Below are 25357 nucleotides of genomic sequence, written 5' to 3'. Positions count from 1 at the left end.
TTTTTTAGCAGCATAACCTACACTGCCAGACACCTGGCAGCATGCTTTCTCAGTATCTGGACATTTCATAAATGGCATATTCTAATATCCTTGATGCAGTTTAGGTAAGTCTATGAACATCAGACTGTTGTAATTGACTCCTATTTTTATTTTGCAACATTGCTGTTTGTCTGAAGATACTAGTATAGTGCCTTACAATTTGAAGAACATCAATGACCTAACCCTGTTCAAAGTGCCCTGATAAGAAAGAGCACCATTGTTGACCTTTAATGCAGATCTAAACTTTTTCACTTCTGTATGACATTAAATGGCCCATGGAGCACAGCATGGCAGGCGGAAGTAATGATATTGCCAATGCTTACCCAATTTAAGGTGGTAGGTTAGCTTTGGGCCAGTGAATGTGAGCTAGATATGAATTGGGTTTTAGGGACCACAAATTAGCATGAAAAGTTTGTAATGGGAACAGGCATTTATAGTGAATTATTTCCATTTAAAAGTGTTTAGAATTTTTTTTAATTATTAAAAAAATTGCCTGTTAAATTTGGTCTCTTTCACATCAGAAGAGAATACCCAGAGAAATGTAATATGGCATCAAAGTTGAACACCCCACTTGTTCTGATGCAATATTACAACATGACGGCACATTTCAACAGTTTATTCTTGGTTGGCATTTTGATGATGAAGGAAGATGGCACCCAAAAAATGTCTGTGTCTCATGTTTACCTGAATTTTGAAATTTCCTTTTTGATAATTTGGCCAAGTGAAGGCTTGGTACACACTTCCTATTTTCTTTGGCCGTAAAGATTTTTGCAGGAGAAAGTCAGTCTTTAAAATGTGCCATCTGCATGTGGATGCCATATTTTGGTCTCTTTTTTTAACATTCAAATAACCATAACTGTGACAGCCTGTTTGTGGACACCATATTTCTGTCTTAAATATTCAAACCACCAGAAGGGGCATCTTGCAAATTGCAAATCAAACCAACGTTTTGAAACTATGCCAACGTGCATGAAGACATATTTCTGCTTTTTGCAAACAACTGGAACATTTCCAGTCTTTATGTGGACATCATATTTCTGTTTTCGGCATTCAAACAACCAAACTTTTGCCAGTCTCTATGTAGATGCCATATTTACATGCAAGGTCAGTGGGTGCACTTGAAAGTTTCTGTTTTGACTCTACTGGTCATATACCAGAGTAGCTTATGAAGTGGCCTTCATCCAGTATTTGTAATCCACCAGGCTGGTGTTCATCAGCACAAGTTTGTTAATGCTGTTCCTCCAAAATAAATTAAGAATTGCCATGAAACTTTGCAAAAACATTCATCCCAAGGTTTAGTTGGTTGTATAGGAAAATGGTGACCCATGTAAATCCAGTATGGCAGCCATCTTTGAAATCTTGTTTTACTACTAATACTGAATAGATGTTATATTGATAAGGGTTTTTGCTTAAAATACCCATGATGCCTTGATAGACCTAAATGAAAATGGTGCCAATTTGGGCACCATGGCAGCCATCTTGAAATATTCTTATTGTGGCTGCTTCTGAATGGATGGTCATATCAGCATGGGGTTTTCAGTTAAAACAATTCTTATGATCTCTAGTTGGTCCTTGGTGAAAAAGATGCTGATTTGATGTGACATGATGGCCAGCTTGAAAATCTTATTGACTTTTCTCCTGATTAGATGGTCATATTGATATAGGGTTTTCACTAAAGATGATGTATTATGCCTTCCTAAATGAAACTGAACATTATCAGTATTGCCGCTATGAGGGTCATCTTGAAAATCATATTGCAACTACTCATGTCAACATGGAGATTTCACTTAAAGGCATATCTCTAGTAGGTCCTGGATAAAAATGGTGCCCCATAAACATCCAATATGGCCATTGCAGAAGCCATCTTTAAAGTATTGCGATTGCTAGTCCTCCTGAATGGTCATATCAGCAGAGGGTTTTAATGAAAAGAATCTCTAGTTTGTCCTAAATGAAAATGTCACCCCTCAGATATCCAATATGGCCACTATAGCAGTTAGCTTGAAAATCTTGTTATCCTCACTTCTCCTGAATGAATCGTTATCTTGATGTGGGATTTTCATTAAAGACTTGTGATGTCTAGTTGATTCTAAATGAAGATCAGGCCAACTGGACATACTGTCATGCACCCAATTTAGCCACCACATAATGGCATCTTTTTTATCCCACTTATCCAGGACAAGCTGTCACGTTGATTTAAGATTCTTACTAAAACACTGCCTGGTAGTTGGTGAATGAAAATGGTACTGATCCGATCTCCTACCAAACTTTATCATCACTTCTTTGCAACTGAAGGCCATAGCTCCATAGGGTTTTCAGCAAAGGTCTTCTCATCATGTCTGATTGGTCTTAAAAGAAAATTATACTGATCTGATGTGCATTATGCTGCTATCGTCGCTTTAAAAAAGAAGGCCATAGCTCCATAGGGTTTTCAGCAAAGGTCTTCTCATCATGTCTGATTGGTCTTAAAAGAAAATTATACTGATCTGATGTGCATTATGCTGCTATCGTCGCTTTAAAAAAGAAGGCCATAGCTCCATAGGGTTTTCAGCAAAGGTCTTCTCATCATGTCTGATTGGTCTTAAAAGAAAATTATACTGATCTGATGTGCATTATGCTGCTATCGTCGCTTTAAAAAAGAAGGCCATAGCTCCATGGGGTTTTCACAGATGACTTATGTCTGATTGGTCTTAAATGAAAATGCTGCTGATCTGACATGAAATTTGACTAGCATTGTGGCCACCATGAAGTTCATTTTATGACTACTTCTAAACGGATGGCTGTAATGACATTGGATTTTTTTCACTAAAAGTCTTCTTATGATATCTAATCTGGCCTTAATGATTAACTAATCTAAAATCCATCTTGAAAATCTTGTAGCTGCTTCTCCAAAGTAGATAGTCATATAGGTTTTTTCAATGAATGACTTATGTTATTTAGTGAACATGTTATCTCTTTTCCTTAAATTACAGATTTGTGGGATAATAGCAAAATAAATAGGAAAATACAATCGCTTTGGTCCAATCCAGATATTGACTTGTCCAGGTTAGGTCCAGATTTTCATATTATAGTCTGACTCTACATCCCCGTTTGTTTGTACCCCCTACCGATTTAAAAACGAGAACATTTAATGTGATAAAAAGTGTGCAGAACCAAGTCAATTGAATCATTGATTCATAATTTCTAACCTGACTGTGACCAGAATAGCGCTAATGCTGGCATCCCCTGCACCCTTTCATGCTTAACGGACTTTCCATACTAACACGGCACCATATTGCATACACTATAGGCTAGTTTATTTACATCAGACAACATAATGACGTAGTTCATCCTGTTCGTCAACTGCCGGATAATTCCGTAAATTACATAACGCTGAGAGTTTGGAATTATATCCTTTGTAGATAATGAACATAGAAATTAAACCGCTTGTTAAATCCACATGAAAAGCAAATTTGAAGTTGTCATTTTCGTTTGCTTGATTCAACATTGTAAATATAGGAAGCAGACAGCTTATGTATGTAAATATGTAGTCGCGATACACCCCTTTGCTGAAAATGGACTTGTCCAGAAACTGGAAACGGATCCGAGCATGTCTATTACACTGAAAACTTCCGTTAAGCATGAAATGGGCATAAGATGAAGGTTTTAGGGCCACTGTACTGACAGTCAGGTTAGAAACTATAAATCAGTGATTTAATTGACTAAGTTCCTTGCACTTTTTATCACATTAAAGTTTTCCATTATATAAATCATTAGGAGGGTACAAACAAACAGGCTTGTATTGTCAGACTACAGATTCCATGGAATCGGTCCAGGGACCAGGCCAACTATATTGGAGTACCTCAGATGCTTGTATCCTCGCATGATTTTCATGCACAATGCCTGCATGATCAAATCAAGCTTTTACTTAAAGCTGCCACCCAATGGAAAAGACTGAACTGGCCTTTCTACACAGGTAACCCTAATATTCAGGTTCACCTTTCAGAATTGATCTTTTGAACAAACGCCATGCACTAAATAAGTCTGACTATACATCCCCGTTTGTTTGTACCCCCCTACCAAATTCAATAATGTAAACGTTTAGTGTGATAAAAAGTGACAGAACTAAGTCAATTTAATCATTGATTTATAATTTCTAACCTGTGACCAGAATGGCACTAATGCTGGCATCCCTTGCACCCTTTTATGCTTAACAGACTTTCCATACTAACACGGCGCCACATTGGATACACTATAGGCAAGTTTATTTCCATCAGACAATATAATGACATAGTTCATCCTGTTCAGCAACCATTACATTGAGAGTTTGGAATTATATCCCTTCGTACACATGAACATAGAAATTAAACCGCTTGTTAAATCCACGTGAAAAGCAAATTTGTTGTTGTCATTATTTTCCTTTGCTTGATTCGACATTGTAAACATCGGAAAGCAGATGGCTCATGTATGTACATCTGTAGTCGTGACACACCCATTTGCTGAAAATGGACTTGTCCAGGAACTGGAAATGGATCCGAGCATGTCTGTCTATTACATTGAAAACTTCCGTTAAGCATGAAATGCGCAGAAGATCACGGTGTTAGGGCCACTCTGCTCAGTCAGGTTAGAAACTATAAATCAGTGAATGAATTGACTAAGCTCCTTGCACTTTTTATCACATTAAAGGTTTCCATTATTTAAATCGGTAGGTGGGTACAAACAAACGGGTTTGTATTGTCAGACTATAGTATTATTGTTGTTGTTGTTGTTATTATTATTATTATTATTATTAATATTATATGCCAGTTGATGATATTGTTATTAGAATCCAGATTTTATTTTAGTGCATTATTCATGAAAGTCGTTAGACACATGTATATTTTGTTCTGTGCAAGATTATGGCATCCCGCTCACTTTAATCCATCATAAAAATTTAAATAATTACTGATGCTTCAAATATCCTTTAGAAAAAATTTATTTTTGTATTATTGCACCATAACTGAACTCTTAGTTCAAAACTAAGTGACATCCTATGTATAACTGAAACAGAGAACTGTCTCTTTGTTTGGGCAGCATGCATTATTAGGCTCTGAAATATTCTCATTTCAAAACAGTTTATGAATTAGCTAGTTCCTCAACCTGCAGAGATAAAAAGGGACAGCTTATGTGAAAGTCCTATGATGAATAGGGAAATGAAAATAACTTTAATGTTGCTGTTCCTGTTAACACCTGACCCCAAAAAATGGGATGAATTTTTATCTCTTCTCCTAGATTAACTTTTTCATCAGATACTATAAAAAAAATTTTTTTTAAATTACTGTCAACTGTTTCCAAAAGTGACTCTTTTCTGCTGTGACAATATGACTACATTTCCCATCATCCAGGTAACTAATTGTTCTGTCCCTTTCTCTCTAATAATAAAAGCTGCCTTGCTTTTCAGTTTGATATATTGACACTTCTAAGTTAAATTGACAGCATGACTATTTACACATCAATGGATATATCATTCCTTTATGTAAAAAGTACCTTCCCCATCCACCTCTGTCTGCGTGGGTTCGAGTCTCAGATTCGGCCAATGTAGTTATGTGAGAAAGCTTGCCAGTAGCTTCTCATGGGTTGGCGGTTCTTTTTAGGGGTTTTCCCAGGTTCTTCCTTCACGATTTATACTGGCCGCCATGTATAGCCTATCTTGTGCTGAAAAATGGCGAATGCTTAAAGCAGTAAGAAACCATTATTTGATTGGAAACTCCTGGCTGTTGACCACAGAAAACAGGTGACTTATATACATGACTTTCACATTGGAAATTTGTTTGGTGCAAGAGTGGCATTAGAGTGGCCATTGTGACCAGGTTGCTGTTATGTAAAAGTTATCATTGGAGTAGGAAAGGCAACAATTATTTCTTGTAATTTTATTATACATATGTGTCATTTTGAATGTTACTTAAAGTGGGAAAAATTAACTCTACCAAGAAGTCGTTTACCTCCATGGGGTTTGGAACTGCAGGTTTTGAAACTTAACTGGATGTCACTAAAGTCAAAGTTTACATTACAAAGTGTTTAGTTCAACATAATTTTGCCTTCATTGCATCAGATCACACTTCTGAACTGTTCACAGTGTTGGATATTTCATTACACATTGCTGAAAATTGATTCAATGTGGAAAAATGTTGACTCTTGTTATGGTTGGCAGATTTGTAGGATTTTGTAAAAAATATCAGAGATGGTTTCAGTTCTCAGTAAAGCATCAGTCCTATTTGAAAGAATTATGTGTGTGTGTGTGTATATATATATATATATATATATATATATACTGTCTTATGCAGCCATTTGTGGCGTCCCATTTTTCAGAGAACAATGCGGCATGATCTCTTCACTTCCCCTGTAATAGGAGCTGTACCTGAGGAAAGCAAGAAGTTTCATGTAAGAAGCTAGTGCTGCTTGTACTTTCTGATGTACTTCATATTTGTCTAATACATCTAAAAATTGAAAGTGAACCACAGTTTATATTAATAATAAGTAATTTATGATCTGTTTATATGTGAAGACTGTTTGCCTTTAAAGTAGGTGTATTTTGTGTAAAAATATATGTAGACAATGACAAACATATGGATTTTGTATATCAGAATTACTTGTTTACTAGAATGAGTAAAAGACTTTTTGATGCTTATTTATAAATAAATTAGTTTAGTTCTGTTTCTGTTGTGAAGACCTTAGTTTCTCTTTCCACATTTTAATGTACATTTGTACACATTTGCATTTTATGTGGTTTCTTTTTGTTTCTTCATACAAACTGGATATTAAAGGTATGCTTTTTTCAATATCTGCTTAATTTTTTAATTTAGACTATTTAATATTAATACCTGGCATCCTGAGCCCAACTTTGTCTTTGCCTGTATCCTGTGGCATAGAATGCCTGCACTTGTTTTCTTGTACCTATTTCCTTAATTCAACTTAACAGTATATTGAACATAAATTTTTCTTATTGAATTTGAAGTCGAATAGACATAGTATAAAAATACTTTGACTGCAACATAGAGCCTATTAATGACAAACAACTTATACACATGAAAATAAAATGTGGAAGTCCTCTGTCCACATGGAATAAAATTTGTAAACCATAAGTATGATTTATATGACTGAAATAACCAAGGATAGGATGCAGTGTAAACCATAAGTATGATTTATATGACTGAAATAACCAAGAATGGGATGCAGTGTAAACCATAAGTATGATTTATATGACTGAAATAACCAAGGATATGATGCAGTGTAAACCATAAGTATGATTTACATGACTGAAATAACCACGGATAGGATGCAGTTTAAACCATAAATATGATTTATATGACTGAAATAACCGAGGATAGGATGCAGTGTAAACCATAAGTATGATTTATGACAAATAAACAAGGATAGGATGCAGTGTAAACCATAAGTATGATTTATATGACTGAAATAACCAAGGATATGATGTAGTGTAAACCATAAGTATGATTTATATGACTGTAATAACCAAGGATAGGATGCAGTGTAAACCATTAGTATGTTTTCTATGACTGAAATAACCAAGGATAGGATGCAGTGTAAACCATAAGTATGATTTATATGACTGAAATAACCAAATATAGGATGCAATGTAAACCATAAGTATGATTTATATGATTGAAATAACCAAGGATAGGATGCAGTGTAAGCCATAAGTATGATTTATATGACTGAAATAACAAAGAATAGGATGCAGTGTAAACCATAAGTGTGATTTATATGACTGGAATAACCAAAAATAGGATTCAGTCTAAACACTAAGGCCTCATAAAAAGATATGTGTTTCTGGTCAGCCAACCATTGCTGTTTCTGATTGCTGACCTAAGCACATTTTTTCCCCCATGAAAAAAATCAAATTAAAATTATATGTGTGTGTGTGTGTGTGTTTTTTTAAAAAAAATGACATGCCTACCCAAATTTTAAAACCAGTTCAATAGGAAAGAATTTTTTTCTTGGCCCAGATATGATTTACCGTCATAATTTTCAGCTGTTTATGTTATGATTTTTAATTTTGTTTTGAACAAAAAAACTTTATTAAGCAGAAACATTAAATAAGTGGTTATCCTGGTTATCAGTACCTGTATATCTAAGAATGTGTTCACCATTTGACTCCATAACCACACATATGTATTTCCAGTTGATGAAAGTAATGAGACAGTAGAACTATTGACCTAATTTTTAACAATATATATGGAAAACATGCTGTACTTTCCCAGGTGTGACAACACCCATTGCAAAAACAAAAATGGTATTAAAAATCAGTTCAAGTAAATTGATTGAATATAATTGAAGCATGTGTTGGATCATTAATTCTAACTGCTCATGTTACGTTGTGTCCACACTATATGCACTATGTTACTATTTGTGGCAGCTAAACAGTTGTTGTCTACTAATTTTCCCAGATGCCTATTAAATTGGCTACTGGATTTTACTTTATCATATTAAAAATAAAACCTGTATGGAGATGACCAGCTTGCCTTTTTTAGCTTGGGGTCAAGGTCACTTGTAGGGAATTTGTGTTAGAGTATTGATTAAGTATTTATTATTTGCTTATGTTTCCCAAACTCCTTGATAGGTTCTCATCATACTTGGCATGAAATGATTATAAAGCTAAGACAATTGAATCTTTGACTTGCTGTGTTGAGGGTTTGGTAAAAGTAGTTTCATCTGCTGATCTTTAAACCCCTTGATGGATTTTTTCATACATGGAATTAATCTTTATTTAGATAAGATAATCCATTCAGTGGTGTACATGCTTGCACCTTTGACCTTGTGGTCAAGATCACAGCTATAGAAAATTTGCATTAAGGTATTGATTGAAGTTTTTAAAGAGAGGATATAGCATGAATAGTAGATCTTGCAGTCTTTCATCTTAAGGACTTAAGTAATTCTTGTATTTGCTGTTTTGTCTAAGGGTCTTGTTTATTTATAAATTAAAAGTGACAGAAAGGAAAGCATATGACGAGAAGTGCCAAAATATTCACTATACTCCCAAAAAGTAAAGGGTACTTTTCCATTCCCAAGTAATTATATGAGTTGGAGAGTACTTGAACTCATTTAAAATATAAAGATGAGTGCAGGTACTCGGTTTTTAGGACTTGACACTATAAAGTAATTGAGTGCATACTCTTCCTGTTGTGTCAAGGCCCATGTTAAGAAGTACCACAGTGAATATGCTAATACATTGCCAGATATCATAAGCAGTTCTTGATTAGAGAATGAGTTAGGCTTTTTTAAGGTTTATAAGGTTGAGATACAGCTATTTTTGCTGTGGAGGAGTACTTGATTTAAGGAAACATTTGAGCTTTAAGAAATTCATATCACACAAAAGGCAGTGGTGAGCAGTCAGAAAATGACATTTTTCAGCATTCCAAAATGCAGATTTTGATTTCAGTTGGGTTTACACACACACATGCATGCAAAGAGGCATGCATTCCAATTTTTTTCTTTCTAAAAGGTTGGCATGTATGCCATGGGTTATTGTTGGACTCCTTTGCAAGATTCAGACATGGAAGGTTTAGCTCATTGCAAATTCATTCCATTTATTCTTTCTGTCTACTATAGCTGAAGCCAATTGAGTATCTTCTGGGGAGTACAGTCAAACAAGGGGAAGTAATCGTGTTGGGAATGCTCACCCAGCTTAAAGAGGTATGTATACATTGGATCATTGGCTATGAGAAATATTTAAACTGGGCTTCTTGGACTGAATATCAACATAATAAGTTAAACATGTTTTACTTACACGGGATGGCCATATTAACATGAAACTTTATTTTCATCATTGTTTGAAAATTATAAAACAGAACTGAATTTGTTATGTGAGCCTTAGTGGGGAGACAACCAGAACACACAAAGGAAAATACAATGATAATGTATCCTTGCATTTGGTGACACTACAGGACTAGAAATACTGTGTGGTACCACTGGTACCAGACATCAGACATCGTACATTATATACTCAAATTGATTGATGATTTATTATTTATTCACAGTTTTTTTTTTAGTTAGTGGAAGGTTTCAATTACTTCAGTATACAGGAGATATATAAATATGACAGCTGTATTATCATTAATTTTTTTTACAGTTTAATATTCAGAGTCTTTGTACAACTTTGCAGTTGAAATAAGCCAAGGCTTTTCCTTCTGATATATTATAAATTGTTTCATGAATTCAGAATATTGCAAAATCTAAAATGCAACAGAACTGACTAAATATTTTTGAGGACTTTGTTGAATATAGTATTTACATAAAAAGGAATTGATGTGAAATTGTGATAGATTGAGAGTGACAAAAACTAATTATTTGTTTTAAAATTTCTTGGAAATTAGTAACTATAAAAATGTTTGCATGATACTTGGTGCCAGGAGAAAACATACTGTAACAAGTATTGATTTACAAGTGGCTACTGATCCTTGGTGTTTCTCATACATGTAACTTAAATATCTTGCAGATTTGTGATCCTTATTTTTCTTGTATTGGCCATGTTTTATTGTCTCGGATCAGTTCTCATGTGACAGTTTGATTTCATATTCAGATAAGATTACTTTAATAATGTCACAGCATTAATGCTTCTAATTGAGACAGATCAAGGATTTAATAGAATATAGGATACTTTTTTATTGCTGAAGAAAAAATAAGCGAGAAAAGTAAAGAATTTGTATGATTGGTGCCTACTCAGTGAAATTCTAAATTCAGTGGTTAAGACCTTGGACTCAAGGTCAGAAGGATTCAGTCTCCACCATCATATCGGCCTGAATTGGCTACCTTAGTGTGTTTAGGGTAAGCACTTTATTTGCCTTGGCAGCTTATAATAGCCTTCCAAGTGTTGCTCTGTCATAAAACACCAAAACCAAGCCAAAGTAATTTTATTTTCAGGGTAAGTGGTACCTAGAAGACCTGACTGGATCAGTTCAAATTAACCTCACAAAAGCTGTATCCTTTTTATTCATATATAATTGGCCAGTTTTAAATAATTTGAAACATGTACTTTTGTGATATCAGCTGTATTTAAACATCAGAATACCACATGTAATTTTGTGACATCAGCTGTACTTAAACATTGGAAGGACATGTGCTGTTTGAGTACTTTGTTTTCTCATGTTTGAAAAGCTCCTAGATTATACATGTACTCACTAGTTGATCATAGCACAGTCATAGCTGGTTTGTTGCTGGAGGAGTTTGAGCCAGATATGATCCCTGTATTTTACTTGACAAAAACACTTCCCGAGATGATGCCAGGGCACGTGATTATGCAGATCATGCATAAGTTTGCAAATTTGCACACTTGGAAAGCAGTGATGTCTGAGAACCCTCACAAATTAGATGAATGTCATGCAAAACAATGCACTCTGTACAATATAAAATTTATATTTAACTGTTAAGATAAACTGAATAAATATGGATCAAAAAACAATTTATAAGCAAGGATACTTACCTCTGTCTTGGTCCATTCAACATATTCAAATGTAGGTTAATACAAAAGGAGTCTTGCAAATTTCTACTAATTATTTATAACAAATGTTTGTACTCAAGGAGTTCTGCAGTTTATGTCCTTTTCTTATATTTCTGCCTGCTTGAACTTTACTACCTTTCTGGAAGATGAGATTATAGTCATGCATGGCTGTGTGGAAAGTTACTGATTTTTTTTTCAACTTCTGGCCAGTTTTGGTGCAAATTTGAAAAGTGAATTGCAGTGAAGAAATGTAGGATGAAGTGGAGTGTCTTGCCAAATGGAGAACAATCATTCTAAAACAATGTCAGATGCTGGATCAGATGAACCACTAAAGATGAAACCAAAATTTTATGCAAAGTTTAAGATATTGTGTCTGTTACAGTTCAAATGATTGTAAAACAGTAGCTTGATGAGGGTATGTTTTGTAAAATTTGAACAGGTTGTGTCAAAAATGACCCTTTCATGTTAGAAATTATTGTTTTAATTTTAGGATTTCGTCTCTTACATAACATACCAAATGACCAGATCACATGCATTTTGGAAATGTCCATGAGACAATACTTGTGAACTGTGGAAAATTTTACAAAAGAATCATAAAGAACAGTTTCCCACCTTGTTGAAACTGTCTAAGCTGGCTATGCATATGCCCCTTCAGATGGCAGACTGTGAAAGGGGTGTCTCAGCACAGAACACATACACAAATAAGGAACAGATTAAGCTCAGATTAATGCTTATACAATTAGGGAATTTTAAGATGATTTCGATTTCTTTAGAGAGCAGGAAAAAGAGATATATATATATATTTAAGTGTTGATGATAAGGAGGGAGATTCCCTCTTCAGATAAAATCATTGCAGCATCTCTCTATCTCAGTATGGTACATCACATGATAAATTTTTGGCAGATTAAAGGGATCGACAGTATTGCATTTTCCCTTGATTATTGGATGCTGTACTTGACTACAAGAATTATTACTGCTCCAGCAGGCTGTATTGCCATACGCTGATGCTATATGGCATCGTATGATATTTTGTGATGCACAAAATCAATTACTGCCTTGAGAACTATCATCCGTCAGTCTTGTTTGGTGGAATAAAGTGTCTGAGCCATTGATCCATTACCAAACAACCCTATAGGAAAACAGTTCCCTTGTGAAAAAGGCATTAACATAATGATACTTTAGGAGCTAATTTGCAATTAAACTATGTAAGACATGGGATAAGTGGGCATATTTTTTCACTATATTTCAAGGGGTCATATGATTCTATTCTGAATGATTGTAGTGAAGGACTGTCATTTAAAAGTTATATTATCCTCACAGACAAGGTTTTCTGATATTTCTGATGCACATCTGGAAAAAGGCATGGAAGGACATAAGTTTATAATTGGTTGCATAATGCACATGATTTTATGCAAATTGATTTTAATTCTCTGTGCCCCTTTAATATGCATCTCTGTGTTTTGCGTTAGCTCAAGTCAAAGATTTGTGTTCATATCATTACATTTCCATTATTTACCTGACAAATGCAGAAATTTCACACAGGATTGTTTACAGAGAACTGCTTTGTGTTGGCAGAAGGGTATTATGAGGACGACATTTTCCATGTCAGTGCTTTTGGGTTTCCTCCTCCAGAACCTGCTATTAGTACAAGGTAAGACACACCTAATCCATCCAGGTTGCTTGTCATTACAATTCAAGTGGGTTCACAACTAGAGGCATTACTTGTTATTACTACTGTGCATTGCTTGTCATTACTGTTAAAGTGGGTTCATGGCTGAACATTACTTGTCATTGCTTTTAAAGTTGAATCTTTACTAGATTACATTTCAGGTAGTCTTTTGGTCAGCACATTGCTTATCATTATTATTCAAGTGGAATGATTGCCAGAGCGTTGCTTGTCATTACAGTTCAAGAGGGTTCATGGACTAATCATTGCTTGTTGTTACTATTCAAATGGCCTCTTGGCCAGAGCATCATTTGTCATTACTATTTTAAATGGTGGACAGATTATTGCTTGCTATTACTAATTGAGCAGGCTTATAGCCAGATCATTGCTTTTCATTACTATTTAAAAGGGCTCATGGAAAGATCATTGCTTTTCATTACTATTTCAAAGGGCTCATGGAAAGATCATTGCTTTTCATTACTATTTAAAAGGACTCATGAAAAGATCATTGCTTTTCATTACTATTTAAAAGGGCTCATGGAAAGATCATTGCTTTTCATTACTATTTAAAAGGGCTCATGGAAAGATCATTGCTTTTCATTACTATTTAAAAGAGCTCATGGAAAGAGCATTAATTGTCATTATCATTTAAGTGGGCTCATGGAAAGAGCATTGGTTGTCGTGACTATTTTAGGTGGGCTTATGGCCATAGAATTGGTTGTCATTACTATTTAAGTGGGCTTAAGGCCCGAGAATTGGTTGTCATTGCTATTTAAGTGGGCTGTTGGAAAGAGCATTGGTTGTTGTGACTATATTCGGTGGGCTCATGGCCAGAGCATTGGTTGTCATTACTATTTAAGTGGGCTCATGGCCAGAGCATTGGTTGTCATTACTGTTTAAGTGGGCTTATGGTCACTGTAGTCCTCTGACATGTTCTTGAGCTAGTCATATTTTAGTTTACATTTGTATGGAGGACTGGAAATAGAGACCAGTCAGTTTGTTAGTTTGTCAGTTTTAATTTGCCTCTACAAAGTTCATGTGAGCTACTATATTACCCTCAGCATTGGTGCCTGCACATATAAAAGCATATACATACCTACACCTTAACTGCCTTTCAGCCATTTGTTCTTCCTACACCATAGGCAGCAGTTTGAGTAGGTTTCATAGCACCTACCCCTGGAGAGGGCTGAGGGGGCTAATTTTGTATATACATGTACCTTATACATTATTGGTACATTTTGCATAAAGTTTTTGTATTTAGCTTAGGTATTTTGTACCCTGTATACATACTGATATACCTAAAATCATTAAATATTGTGAGGTTATACATCTTGATGAGTACTACAACCTCATCACAAAAGTTGGTCACTCAAGAATGAGTACTACAACTAAATCTGGCTGTGACTTGTTTTTGTTTAAGTCCTTACTAATTTGTGGATTGAATTGTCACCTTGGACTGAGGACTAGCACCCAGAAAAGAAATTACAACATAACAATAGCTGTTAAGTATTACAGTGTGACCCCACTATAGCACGCTTTGTTATAATACAAATTCTTATGTAACATGGCCATGGTGTGGGACCCAAAATGTCATATACTTGCATTTTTCTCGTACACAAAAAAAAATCTTTCTTAAAAGTACAAAGAAAAAAAGTAAAATGTTTATTGTCATTTTGGGGAAGAGATTGCGGATGAAGATTACAAAATGATGGTGGTGTGGCTTCTGAAATTTTAAGTGTATTTTGCTTGTATATGATAAAGTAGTTTTTTCTTCTTAAAAGTAAGAAAAATAATTTATATAATGTTTTTTCTGGGATCGCGTAGGGCTTCGCCAATGTCGCAAACTTGGATTTGTTTTCCTTATTGGCGGCCAAATATACCATCCGGCGATTTTTTTTTTATTGGTGACATTGTTGGCAGTTTAAACTTGTATATACAACCATTGGTTTGGGGTGGAAAAATTCAGAGGCCATATGAAAGAAAGCCGCAAACTTGATATAAAATGCACTGAAATTTATCTGTAGAGGGACAAAAAGTATTGGAACTGTATAGAGACAATAGGAATGGAGCAGGTGGGGTGACATCATGATACTGACTATTGGCAACAATGTAGCAAGTGGCTGACCTGAATATGTGCTATCTTAGGTAAACACATGTAGAACACATGAATAACACTAAATAAAAATTTGTTTTAGGCACGAAAGCAAATCTTTTCAAGGCAACATAGTGGTCATGAAAAGGGCCTTTGGTTTTCTTGTTCTTTTTCTTCTAATTTCTTGTTTTCCTTCACCAACATCTTATTTTCTGTCCTACATTCTTTTTCTTTTTCTTCTCCTCTTTCTCCTTCTCCTCCTCTTTTTTCCTCTTCTCGTTCTCTTCTTTTTCTATTTTTTCGTTCCAGGCTCTCATTCTCTTTTTGTCCTCTTCATCGTCCTCCTCCTTTTCTTGTTTTGTCAGCTCCCTTAGTCTTTCCTTTTGTCTTTCTCACATTATTGATTTTCATTTTCACTCTATGTGGGCTAAACGAATAGTAATACTTATTTAGTTTGACAAGCATCTCCTCCACCATACCCAAATCGTCTACTGCTTCTTGCAGTGTCTTTAATATGTCCATGTGATTACTTGCCATCTTAGATTATTCAATGTTGAATGGCACAAATATGTTGAGCTCTTGACTTTATGTGTGTCAATTTCGGACGTGAAGAAAAATATCCCTTACACTCATTTCACATATTATCTGCTATCTACGCAGAAGGGAAGGTTAAAACACCCAGTATCTACTATTAAAAAGCCCAATATCTACTATCCACACAAATGTATGCGCTCGCATACAAACATGATAAAACCCCAATATCTACAATCCACACAAACATTCGTGGACGCATACAAACCCCAAATCTACTATCCACACAACGTACGCAAACACAAACAAAAACACACACTATCACATCAGTAAAGGAGCCTTTATAATCACACTACTCCACACTCACACCAACTGCAACTTGAATAGTCTCTTTTCTAGAGATTTGGTTAGCCCTGAGAAGGGCTTTTAAAAAAAAAAAAAAACTTGAAATACACCTAATGGCAGCACAGACACATCTCTGGCTCCAATCCTGCTCCCAGCTGATGCGTGTGGCTGGTAACACAGAAGGGGATGGGTTGATTGCTTTCACTGTCCCAGTCTTCACTGTTAGGGATAGTAAAGACTTTCCTCTGTCTTCTTCTATGCCACATGTGTGGATGCTGTGGCCTCCTTATTTCCTTGTCCCAGTTTTCAGTCTGGCAAACCACTGGTCTTTGTTCTGGTGGCAGAGTCTGTGGTGCTGGTACTGGCTGTGGAGGTGCCCTCACCTCAGGCTTAACCTCACACAGAGGTTTCAGCATGAGGTGAGGCAGGATCCCTCTCTTCTTTTCCTCTTCTTTTTTCTTTTTTTCCTCTTCCTCCTCTATCCTTGCACTTTCTGCTTTGGCCTCCGTAGCCAGCTAGTCCAATAAACATCTGGCATACTCAAGGTGCATTTGTAGTTCAAGCAGTTTAGCAGTTCTGTTACTCATGCTGTCTCGTTGACAATGGGTAGCTAGACTGACAAACGCTTCCCTTTATACGTGTGAAGCACGGACATGAAGGAAAACATCCCCTGACACCAAAATTCACAAGACTCGTATCATCACCCAGTAAACATGGAATGTGCAGACCTACAAGAAACACTCACTTTTTTACTTACAATCACTAACTACAAACACAAACACATACAATTTGACAAGCTAGGGAAACGAAGTGCCTATAGACACACTTTTATTTTTTTTATGTACAGACAAACACAAATACACACATTTTTGGCAATTGAACTAGTATGCCTTTTGTTGAGTACTGGGGTAGCCCTGAAAAGGGTTGTTTTTAGTGGATGGGGAGTTATGGCAATCTTTTATTGTCTAAGTTTGGGTCCCTGCCTGACAGCACACTTTCCCACAGGATAGGGCCTGCTTCTTCAGAAAGAGAAGGAGAACTCTCGTGTCCACACAGCAGTCAACAAATCCTCTGTCTGGCTCCTGCTGTTGCTGTTCTCTATGCTTCTGAAGTCTGTACTTATCTGTCCACCCTTCTTGCTCTCTCTTGATTTCCTCTTTGAAGAATTCTTCTGTCATGTCTTCAGTCACTTTCGACATTCTGACATTCTCTATCTCTTCAGGTTTGGGTATCAGACTTTACCTGACATGATGAAAATTCATGTAAACTTCGTTCAGCTTGGCTACTCTTGAGCACATCTTCATAGGAGGATGAGTCAACAATGGATGGTCCGACTGGAGAGTGCCTTGCTTTATATGGTTCAAACGCAGATGTAATAGAAAACATCCCTATGATTATTTGTTAGGTCAGAACACTGATTGTTGATTTTAGGGAGAGGGATAGAGAGAAGTCAAGGAGCACGTACAATGATAAAAATTGAAAACAAATGATTGTCACAATTTTTTCAAAACACAACATTTTTTATTCAAACAACAAACTACCAATAATTAACAATAAAACATTTTTTTTCTTCAAACAAACAGACAAACAATTTTTCATATAACAAATTTTGACAAGGTTGACAATGTTGTGAAGTCAAGTTAGACTTCCAGTGATGGAAGTCATTGGGCCATTGATGTACACTACGTTTCCTAGATATGACAAAAGATAACCATGCTGGTCACAAAACCATGGATCTACTTTGTCATCGTTTCTAGAAGAGTGACAATACAAATAAGTCACTAAATTTTCTAAGGAATATCCAAGACTGCATTGATGAAGAAAGTACAATATTGTCCACATGTCATGTAATATGTGCCTTATAATTTCACATTATTGAATCCTGTAATCTGGGCATTTCTTCCGTAAAGTCATGTTGTCTTCCAATGGTGGTAATCCATACAAATCGAAATACTCCACACAACCATTATGGGGAAAGTAGATGGCTACCCAGTGGGTTCCTGGGAGATGACTGTCATTCATCTTGATGACATAAGCTTGATGGTCTTGAGAGTTGCAATGATGCAGATCATCTTTAGCACACACGACAGGATTCCAAGAAGCAGTGTACGAACTGTGGTTCAAAAGGTAATAAAGCTCCCAGGTATCCATTTTTTGTTTTGTTTTGTTGTTTTTTCTTGTTTTTTTCCCAGGTAATGATAAGTAATCAATTCAATCCTGACTTTGTGCTTGAAAATGTCTGACAAGTAATCATTTTTTCGCTTCGTCTCCGCACCCTGAGCCAAGGGAGCATCGTTGTGATGGATATCTAGAGCAGTCAATGGAGGAGAGGAATAATCACACAAGTCTTTATACCACTGACACAACATTGCTTCTTCTGAGATGAGACTCCAAGCTTTGTCCATATACTCGTCCAATTTTTCTTCTTGACTGGGCATCCGACATTTATCGTGTTGAATTTGACTGGGATGATCATTTTAACATCCATAGCAATCTTCTTGATCAATTCCATAATTTTTTCTGCCAGGTATTTGGCAAAACAGGAAACTAAATGTTCTTGTTGTGGCCATCTGGTCTTCGTCTTTGCCTTGGAGTTCTGCTTCCACAATATACTCCCATTCTATTTCCAAAGATTCTCCACTATTCCAAGAAGGATTACAGTCTTCTATTGCTTCTAATTCTCTAGAATGACTTCTCTCAAACTGTTGATTTCTATTGTATTATCAAATTTGGCATGCAGGATGACATTCACCATCTTGGATAGGGGTTTAGCAAACTGAAGTTCCACACGAATCTGGCCGGATTTTTTAGGGTGGAAATGTCCCTCATCACTGCCTTGGTCTGGAGTGAAATCAAAAGCTCACAATGCATAGCCTCCTGCATAATCTACATATGTAATGCAGTGGCTGTTGTTGGTTCCTAATTTTCCGGTGGCTTTCTACAGGGATAAGTATAACCTCAAGTAATTCATCTGGACACTAAAGTCAGGTTCGAAGGGTTTGGTACACACGGTCTTGCCATCGTGACTGACTTCAATCTTGGACACATAGTGCTGAAGCTCGAAAGGATTTTGAATGTGGGCTCCATTGAAGGTTGAATTGTTAATGATACCAACAATTAATTGCTTGGGTAACTGTCCTTGGAACAGATGATCTTCGATCTTGGATCAGAGTCCATTGGCAATGGTGATGGTTTTCACTTCCACGTGTCATATCAGATTCTTGGCGGTCATTCTGCTTAGAGTGTGATGTCGTTTCCCACTTTAGGTAACACTTCCACGCGTTGCACATAGAGTCTGGTTTCCTCGATAGTAGTTTAGTAATAAGCAGCACCAGCCATCAAATGGAAAGCGGTACTGATGTGATTGAGTCTTAGGCAAACACCCTCACCGGTCAGTAAATACTTATCTTTTAACCACATGTCCAAATGCAAATGGACCATCAATTCTAAACTTCAGCTTCCAGCAATTTTCTTTTGACATGCGTCAAATCCCTTATTGGTGCAATCTTTATCAGCCACCTCATCGAACTTGCCCGCTGTGTCAGGTTTCCATACCATGCAAGCATCCAGATGGGTGTTTTTGGCTTCTTTTCTGTACGTCAAGGGATTTTCCATATATGCTCAATAAGGGTAAGTATCCATGCTGCTACTGACTAGTTTGTTATTCAAGTACAAATCTACCTCGCTGAACAAGGAATGCATGAATTAGTTGACGGGAGCTACTATTGGCATCTAGATCGGTACCATCCATTTCGTTCACTTTGACTTTTAGATACAAGTAATTGCTGTTCAGATTGATGTAATCTTTGGGTTGTTCTTTAATTTCATACTCAATGGGAACTGAGGACGTCAAAGAGGAGATGGGATGAAATTCGACCCATTGGGATTCTTGCATCGTCATCATGGTGGGTGGCATGGCAAATAGATCCAGTTCCTACTTGGAACAGGCACAAGGCTCTCGGTGCATCATTTTCTATCTTTCTTTCTCTGTGATTATTTTTAATAATGAAAAACATGTAAGTCTCAGACAGTTCTTTTCTTAGTCTTTCTAGCTCTGGGGGTGAGAAGTCCTCTACAATGGTGTCTTTGTCATCTCTTTCTGCCTTGTCCTTGTTGTGGCATCAGGGAAGCAGGAATGCATGACTTGGCACCATCCAGGGTATTTATAGCAGTTTCTTGCCACCCATACGTTCGTCCCACCATAATGGCATTGGCTAAACACATCTGGTCATGAATGTTGTTAATTTGAATGAGGCTAGGCTTGATGCTAAGAAGTTCATTTACCAATAACACATTTTGAGTCCTGTCCCATGGGGAAGAGAAACATGGGTCATGAGCAGTGTGAAACTTGCCAGCTGTTTTTCGGACTTGAAATATTTAAACTTCACTGTGTAGGCCGTGGTTTTTAAATTTTCTAGAGGACCACTTTTCCATCTCTCAAATGTGGTAGTACTTTTCAGGGTTTACTGGTGGTGGTGATGGTGGACTTTGGTTGGGTGTAGGCTCTCTGGGCTTGGATTCAGACTCAAAATCTTCGAAATCGCTGGCATGAATTTGAGCCAAGACTTCAGCTACTATGCGAGGCAATAAATCACGTTTCTGCCTCTTACTTTCTTCTCCTTTCCCACAAAATGATGCTATAATTTCATCTTGACTGCAAAAAGTCAAATGACTACATTTTGAGTGCCATGGTCCCCTATATCCATGTCAGACTAGTGTCTTCCCTATATAAATGGCTAGTGTCTTCCCAGTATTTATTTTACTTTCAAACCGATCAGAACGATGGAAGAGCCCACACAGATTGAACATCTGATCAGCGCTTTGCAAGGTGTCATATAAAAGTTTTCTTCAGTCAAGTTGAAGGACTACTTCCCCTCCTTTTGAGATAAAAGTCCAGATACTTGCTATATCTGTAAGAAGAAAGGGCATTGGGCTACAGAGTGTCCAGACCGTCAAAAAAGCAAGAGAAAAGTCATCATGTTAACATTGTCAAGAGAAAGAACATTGGTCTTCAGTCTGCCCTAAGAAACAACAGGAGAAAGAGGATGAGAGGGCTTCAGAACAGGAAAAAAAATGTACCCTCCCAAATGGTAGAACCCAGACACATTTCAGAAAGAGAAAATAGAAGAAAAGAAGATGAGGAGAACATGAGGAAGAAGAGGAGGAAAAACCTGTGAAAGTGAAGAAATTCAAAAAACAGCGAGAGTGAACAAAAAGACAAAGAAGTCTATGAACTTTTTAATGTGTTGTGAATTGGATTGTAAAATTTTTACCAGAATAGACCAGACAGCAAATGTCTCTTGGTTTTGATTTTTAGAATAAGGACCTACACTAAAGCATTTACACACATACACCATTCCCTCGATAGCTCACGCCCTGATAACTTGCGAATCCGCTTATAACATGGGGTCAGGCATGGCTTCAATTTTTTAAAACCAGAAAATACCATAAAAATTTATCCCTATTTGTTGAACTTGAAGATAATTGCGATCAAAATTGGTAATGGAAACTTTGATCTATCATTTGTTTTATCGTCGAAAACAGTAGATAGGACCTGGCAATTTTAATCAACACTTTGAAAAAATCAAATTTAAAAATAGGTCATACAATTTTTTACATTTTTCTAGTACACTGCAATCAACGATATGTAAGGAAATTTAAATCAAAGAAAATGTCACTTACGCCGAGTGGAGGCAGTACTTTAATAAATAAATACAGATTAAATAATTTTTTTATCAATTAAAATTTATGTTCTTGTTCTATCTTTTACTTCCTTTTAAGTGTAATTGTTATAATTGCAATGTGTCCTCTTGTAATTAAACGTAAAATGCGTCAATTTACTGTCGACAAGCCTTTCTCTGAGAACATAGTTAAGTGCCGACCGTATTTTGATAACTGACTTCCGGAAGTATTTGTTGTATTGCTGCACTGAATTAAAAGCTGGCCTCCTCTGTATTACCATGTTAATTATGTCTTGAATCAAATAAAGAAGATGAAAAAAAAAGAAAAGTTAGAAGGCACAAAAATTCTACCAACTTAAAATCGAGCAGTCCTGGTCATATATGTCAGGTGAACACACTTCATTTGATCAATCGAATGTTTATAAATGTTACTGTGTATGTAATATAAACTACCTTAAATTAACTGACTCTTTCATAACTGTGATCAAAGATAACAAGGCAGCCAAGCGAAATGAATACTTAGTAAAAAAATCAAGAGCTTGATTTCACAGATATGGATCATTGTGGGCAAGCGAGTTTCAGAGAATTCTTGAACGGGCACTTAGAGATATCCTCCAGGATGATAAGAAGTTTCATTTTTACTTCCAGTGAAATCACTACATCAATATTGTACTAATTAAATAATAAAAAAATTCGAGTTTCGACATAGATGATTGTCTCACGAAATAAATGTGGTGTGTTTTAAAAAAAAAAAGAAATCTTGTTTGGTAGTGTATCAATAGTTAATCTAGTTCCCTGCTCTGTGGACACCCGATTTGGCAGCATAATATTAAACACCACTACAGGAACCAGGCTCATCAAGAAAATAAAAGGCAGTGATGTAATACACAGATTTTTTCGTGTACACATGATGGTTGTTGAAACCAGTTGGAACGGTCTTTAATATGTTGGACATTTTTAAACAGAATAACGAACAACTTCATTAGAAAAAGCACATTATTAAAATTTATTATCGATGTGATTGTAAAATGAGGATTCAGTCAATAAACAGCCCAGATCCCTAATGCCGCTTCCCCCTACCCAGTTTTCTCGATGTCAAAGCGATTTTGTTTCAAGTTTTGGAGGTCTCTCTATAACTTGTGCCTCGCTTATAGTGCGGTCTATGTTTGTGGACTCCGTTGTGCGAGAGTTATTGAAGGAGATTTGTCCATCATATGCAAAAAAGGGATTTTGAGTTTTAATTGATTTTGGCAAAATGAATGCAATCTTTTTTAAAGAGAGGTTAGTGGCCCTGAAAAGGACCGTTGGGTGTTTGTTAGTTTTAAAATACCAAACTTAGCAACGGGATGTAATCGGCTTTAACTGCCTTAAGCCTTTGCCACAGCCAAGGCCTTCTTCCTCTCGATGATGATTTGATAGAACTCACTAGGGTTGGTATCTCAGATGTAGTAACAGGGTTGGGCTGTTTGGCTTGGGAAGGTCTTTTTCTCTTGGGTCATATTAAAGAAGTCTGATACATTTGTTTCAGACTCCTTAACTCTGCCAAAATATCTAAGAGTACCATCACTATTTGACCTTCACTGTCCTCCTCTCCTAGACGTTGTTTCTCTTCTTTTTTCTGTCGTTTCCTTCTTCTTGCCTCTTCTCGCTGTTGCTTTTGAAGGAGAAAAGCTTGTTCTCCTTCTTTCTGCTGCTGTACAAATTTCTCCAATTCTTCTTTCTGTTTCTGTTTAAAATCCTCAACGTGTGGTAAGGAAGGAGAAGGCAGAACAAATTCTTGCAAAGAAGAGAGAAAATCCACTAAATCCCAATTAAAATCGGTCTCTTCTGGAAGTAAGACTGTGTTGACTTTGGTAGCTGCTGCTGTGCCATCACTTATCATCTCCACAGCCGGTGCACCCTAATTAATTGTCTTCTTAGTTTCCTTCTTGTTTGTAAACTTTGTTGCATTGATTCACTGTGCACCGATGCTAGCGCATCTATATAGGGAATGTGACATCACAGGTAGCTCTCTTTGGATTGGAAGACGGACTCCACACTGTGACTGAATATTGTAATGCGTGTTAGGATTGGTTAAAAAATTCAATCCGTTTTGATCTGTTCTTCCACTATAAATAATCGCAGTTCATTTCATTCCCTTCACCTGTTCTGGTCACAAGATGTGGACTAACGTTGAATCATTTACCATTGTATCGTTGATGCTGTTCCACACAGACTTACCCTTGTATGTGAAATCATCATGGACATGTATCCGGATCACCAGTGTGAGCGTTTGGAAAAGAAGAATTTATGTTGAGAGACAAGGCTGTCTGGAGAGTCCTCATCTATGGTCCAGAAGTGAGAAGAAGTTTGAGGAAGAGAAGAAGACCTATGCAATGTCCTCTGTGTTGATGGAATGATGTTAACATAAAAACCAAAGGCCCTTTTCAGGGCGACTCCTTTGCCTTGAAAAGATTTTCTTTCTTGCCTGAAAGTTTTTTTTATATAAAGTGTTATACATGTGTTTACCTAAGATAGCACGTATTCAGGTCAGCCACTTGCTACATTGTTGCCAGTAGTCAGTATCATGACGTCACCCCACCTTTTCCATTCCTATTGTCCCTGTACAGTCCCAATACTTTTTGTCCCTCTACAGTCCCACCCATGTTAAAATTCCTCATGTTAAATTCCCCTTGTCCTTATACGTTCCCAGGGTGATTTGAAAAGTTTTGTCCCTATACATTCCCAGGGTAGTTTTCCTTATATGTCCTCATGTGTCCCACGGTATCCCCGATTACTACTATTAAAGCCATAGACAATCAAAGTAATGTGAAACTAATCAATTGGTCACATAAACATCTACGTTAGTCATAAAAATATCAATCAATTTGGAGACATCTCCCAAACTATTTTTTCTTTAATTTTATATATATTTGTTTTCTCTTAAGTTTGTCCTTTACACATATATCAGTCTTTTCTCAAGGCTGACCTATTACTTCACCAAGCAGTTGCCTTATTGTGCCTAGACAGATACTAACAATGGGTAGCACTGATGGGAACATTGTTGTATTGTTGTACAAATCCTTGGCAATTGCTATGTCATTAAATCTTACCTTACATTTCACTTTCTCCTTTAAAGGAATTTCTTTGGGAATATAAACTTCTTTGGTGGACCGTCCAACACTTGTGCTAAAGCCTCAGCCAGGCTGAAGCAGATTGAGCAGGAGAATGAAGATGCCATGTTTATTTTTCTCTCAGATGTATATCTAGACCAGATCAAGGTAAAATCAGTGGTTATTTTTCTTTTAGATTTGTTTTTCAACTTGTTTGGATTTTATTCATTGCTTTTAACTAATTCAGTTTAATAACACTCTTTTTCAAAATTTATTTAGTTATTACATCAGGTTTTAAATTTGATTACCGGTAGGTCCATTTTCATATTAAATTGATCATTATTTAATCTAGAGTTTACATGTTCATAGATTATCAGATCATCAGGACTAGCTTTCCTGCACAGAAGTGCAGAAAAACTTGTGCTGTGTCCCAGGTAT

General features: G+C 36.4%; 1 protein-coding gene across 1 annotated transcript in view; it reads left to right on the top strand.

Moving 5' to 3' along the window:
* LOC149804781 (DNA polymerase epsilon subunit 2-like) overlaps positions 1–25357 on the top strand; it is a 104681-nt gene that overhangs the window by 25682 nt on the left and 53642 nt on the right. The window contains exons 6-10 of the mRNA XM_089944446.1: positions 6364–6435; positions 9625–9708; positions 10936–10992; positions 13042–13163; positions 24946–25087. Coding sequence (XP_089800572.1) covers positions 6364–6435; positions 9625–9708; positions 10936–10992; positions 13042–13163; positions 24946–25087 — 477 coding nt within the window. The remainder of the gene's footprint in view (positions 1–6363; positions 6436–9624; positions 9709–10935; positions 10993–13041; positions 13164–24945; positions 25088–25357) is intronic.

Source organism: Sinohyriopsis cumingii, chromosome 2 (assembly GCF_028554795.1).
Source record: "Sinohyriopsis cumingii isolate HCF-2022 chromosome 2, ASM2855479v2, whole genome shotgun sequence".
Classification (NCBI taxonomy): Eukaryota; Metazoa; Mollusca; class Bivalvia; order Unionida; family Unionidae; genus Sinohyriopsis; species Sinohyriopsis cumingii.
Note: the sequence above shows the minus strand (reverse complement) of the source record. Positions and strands in the feature narration are given on the sequence as shown.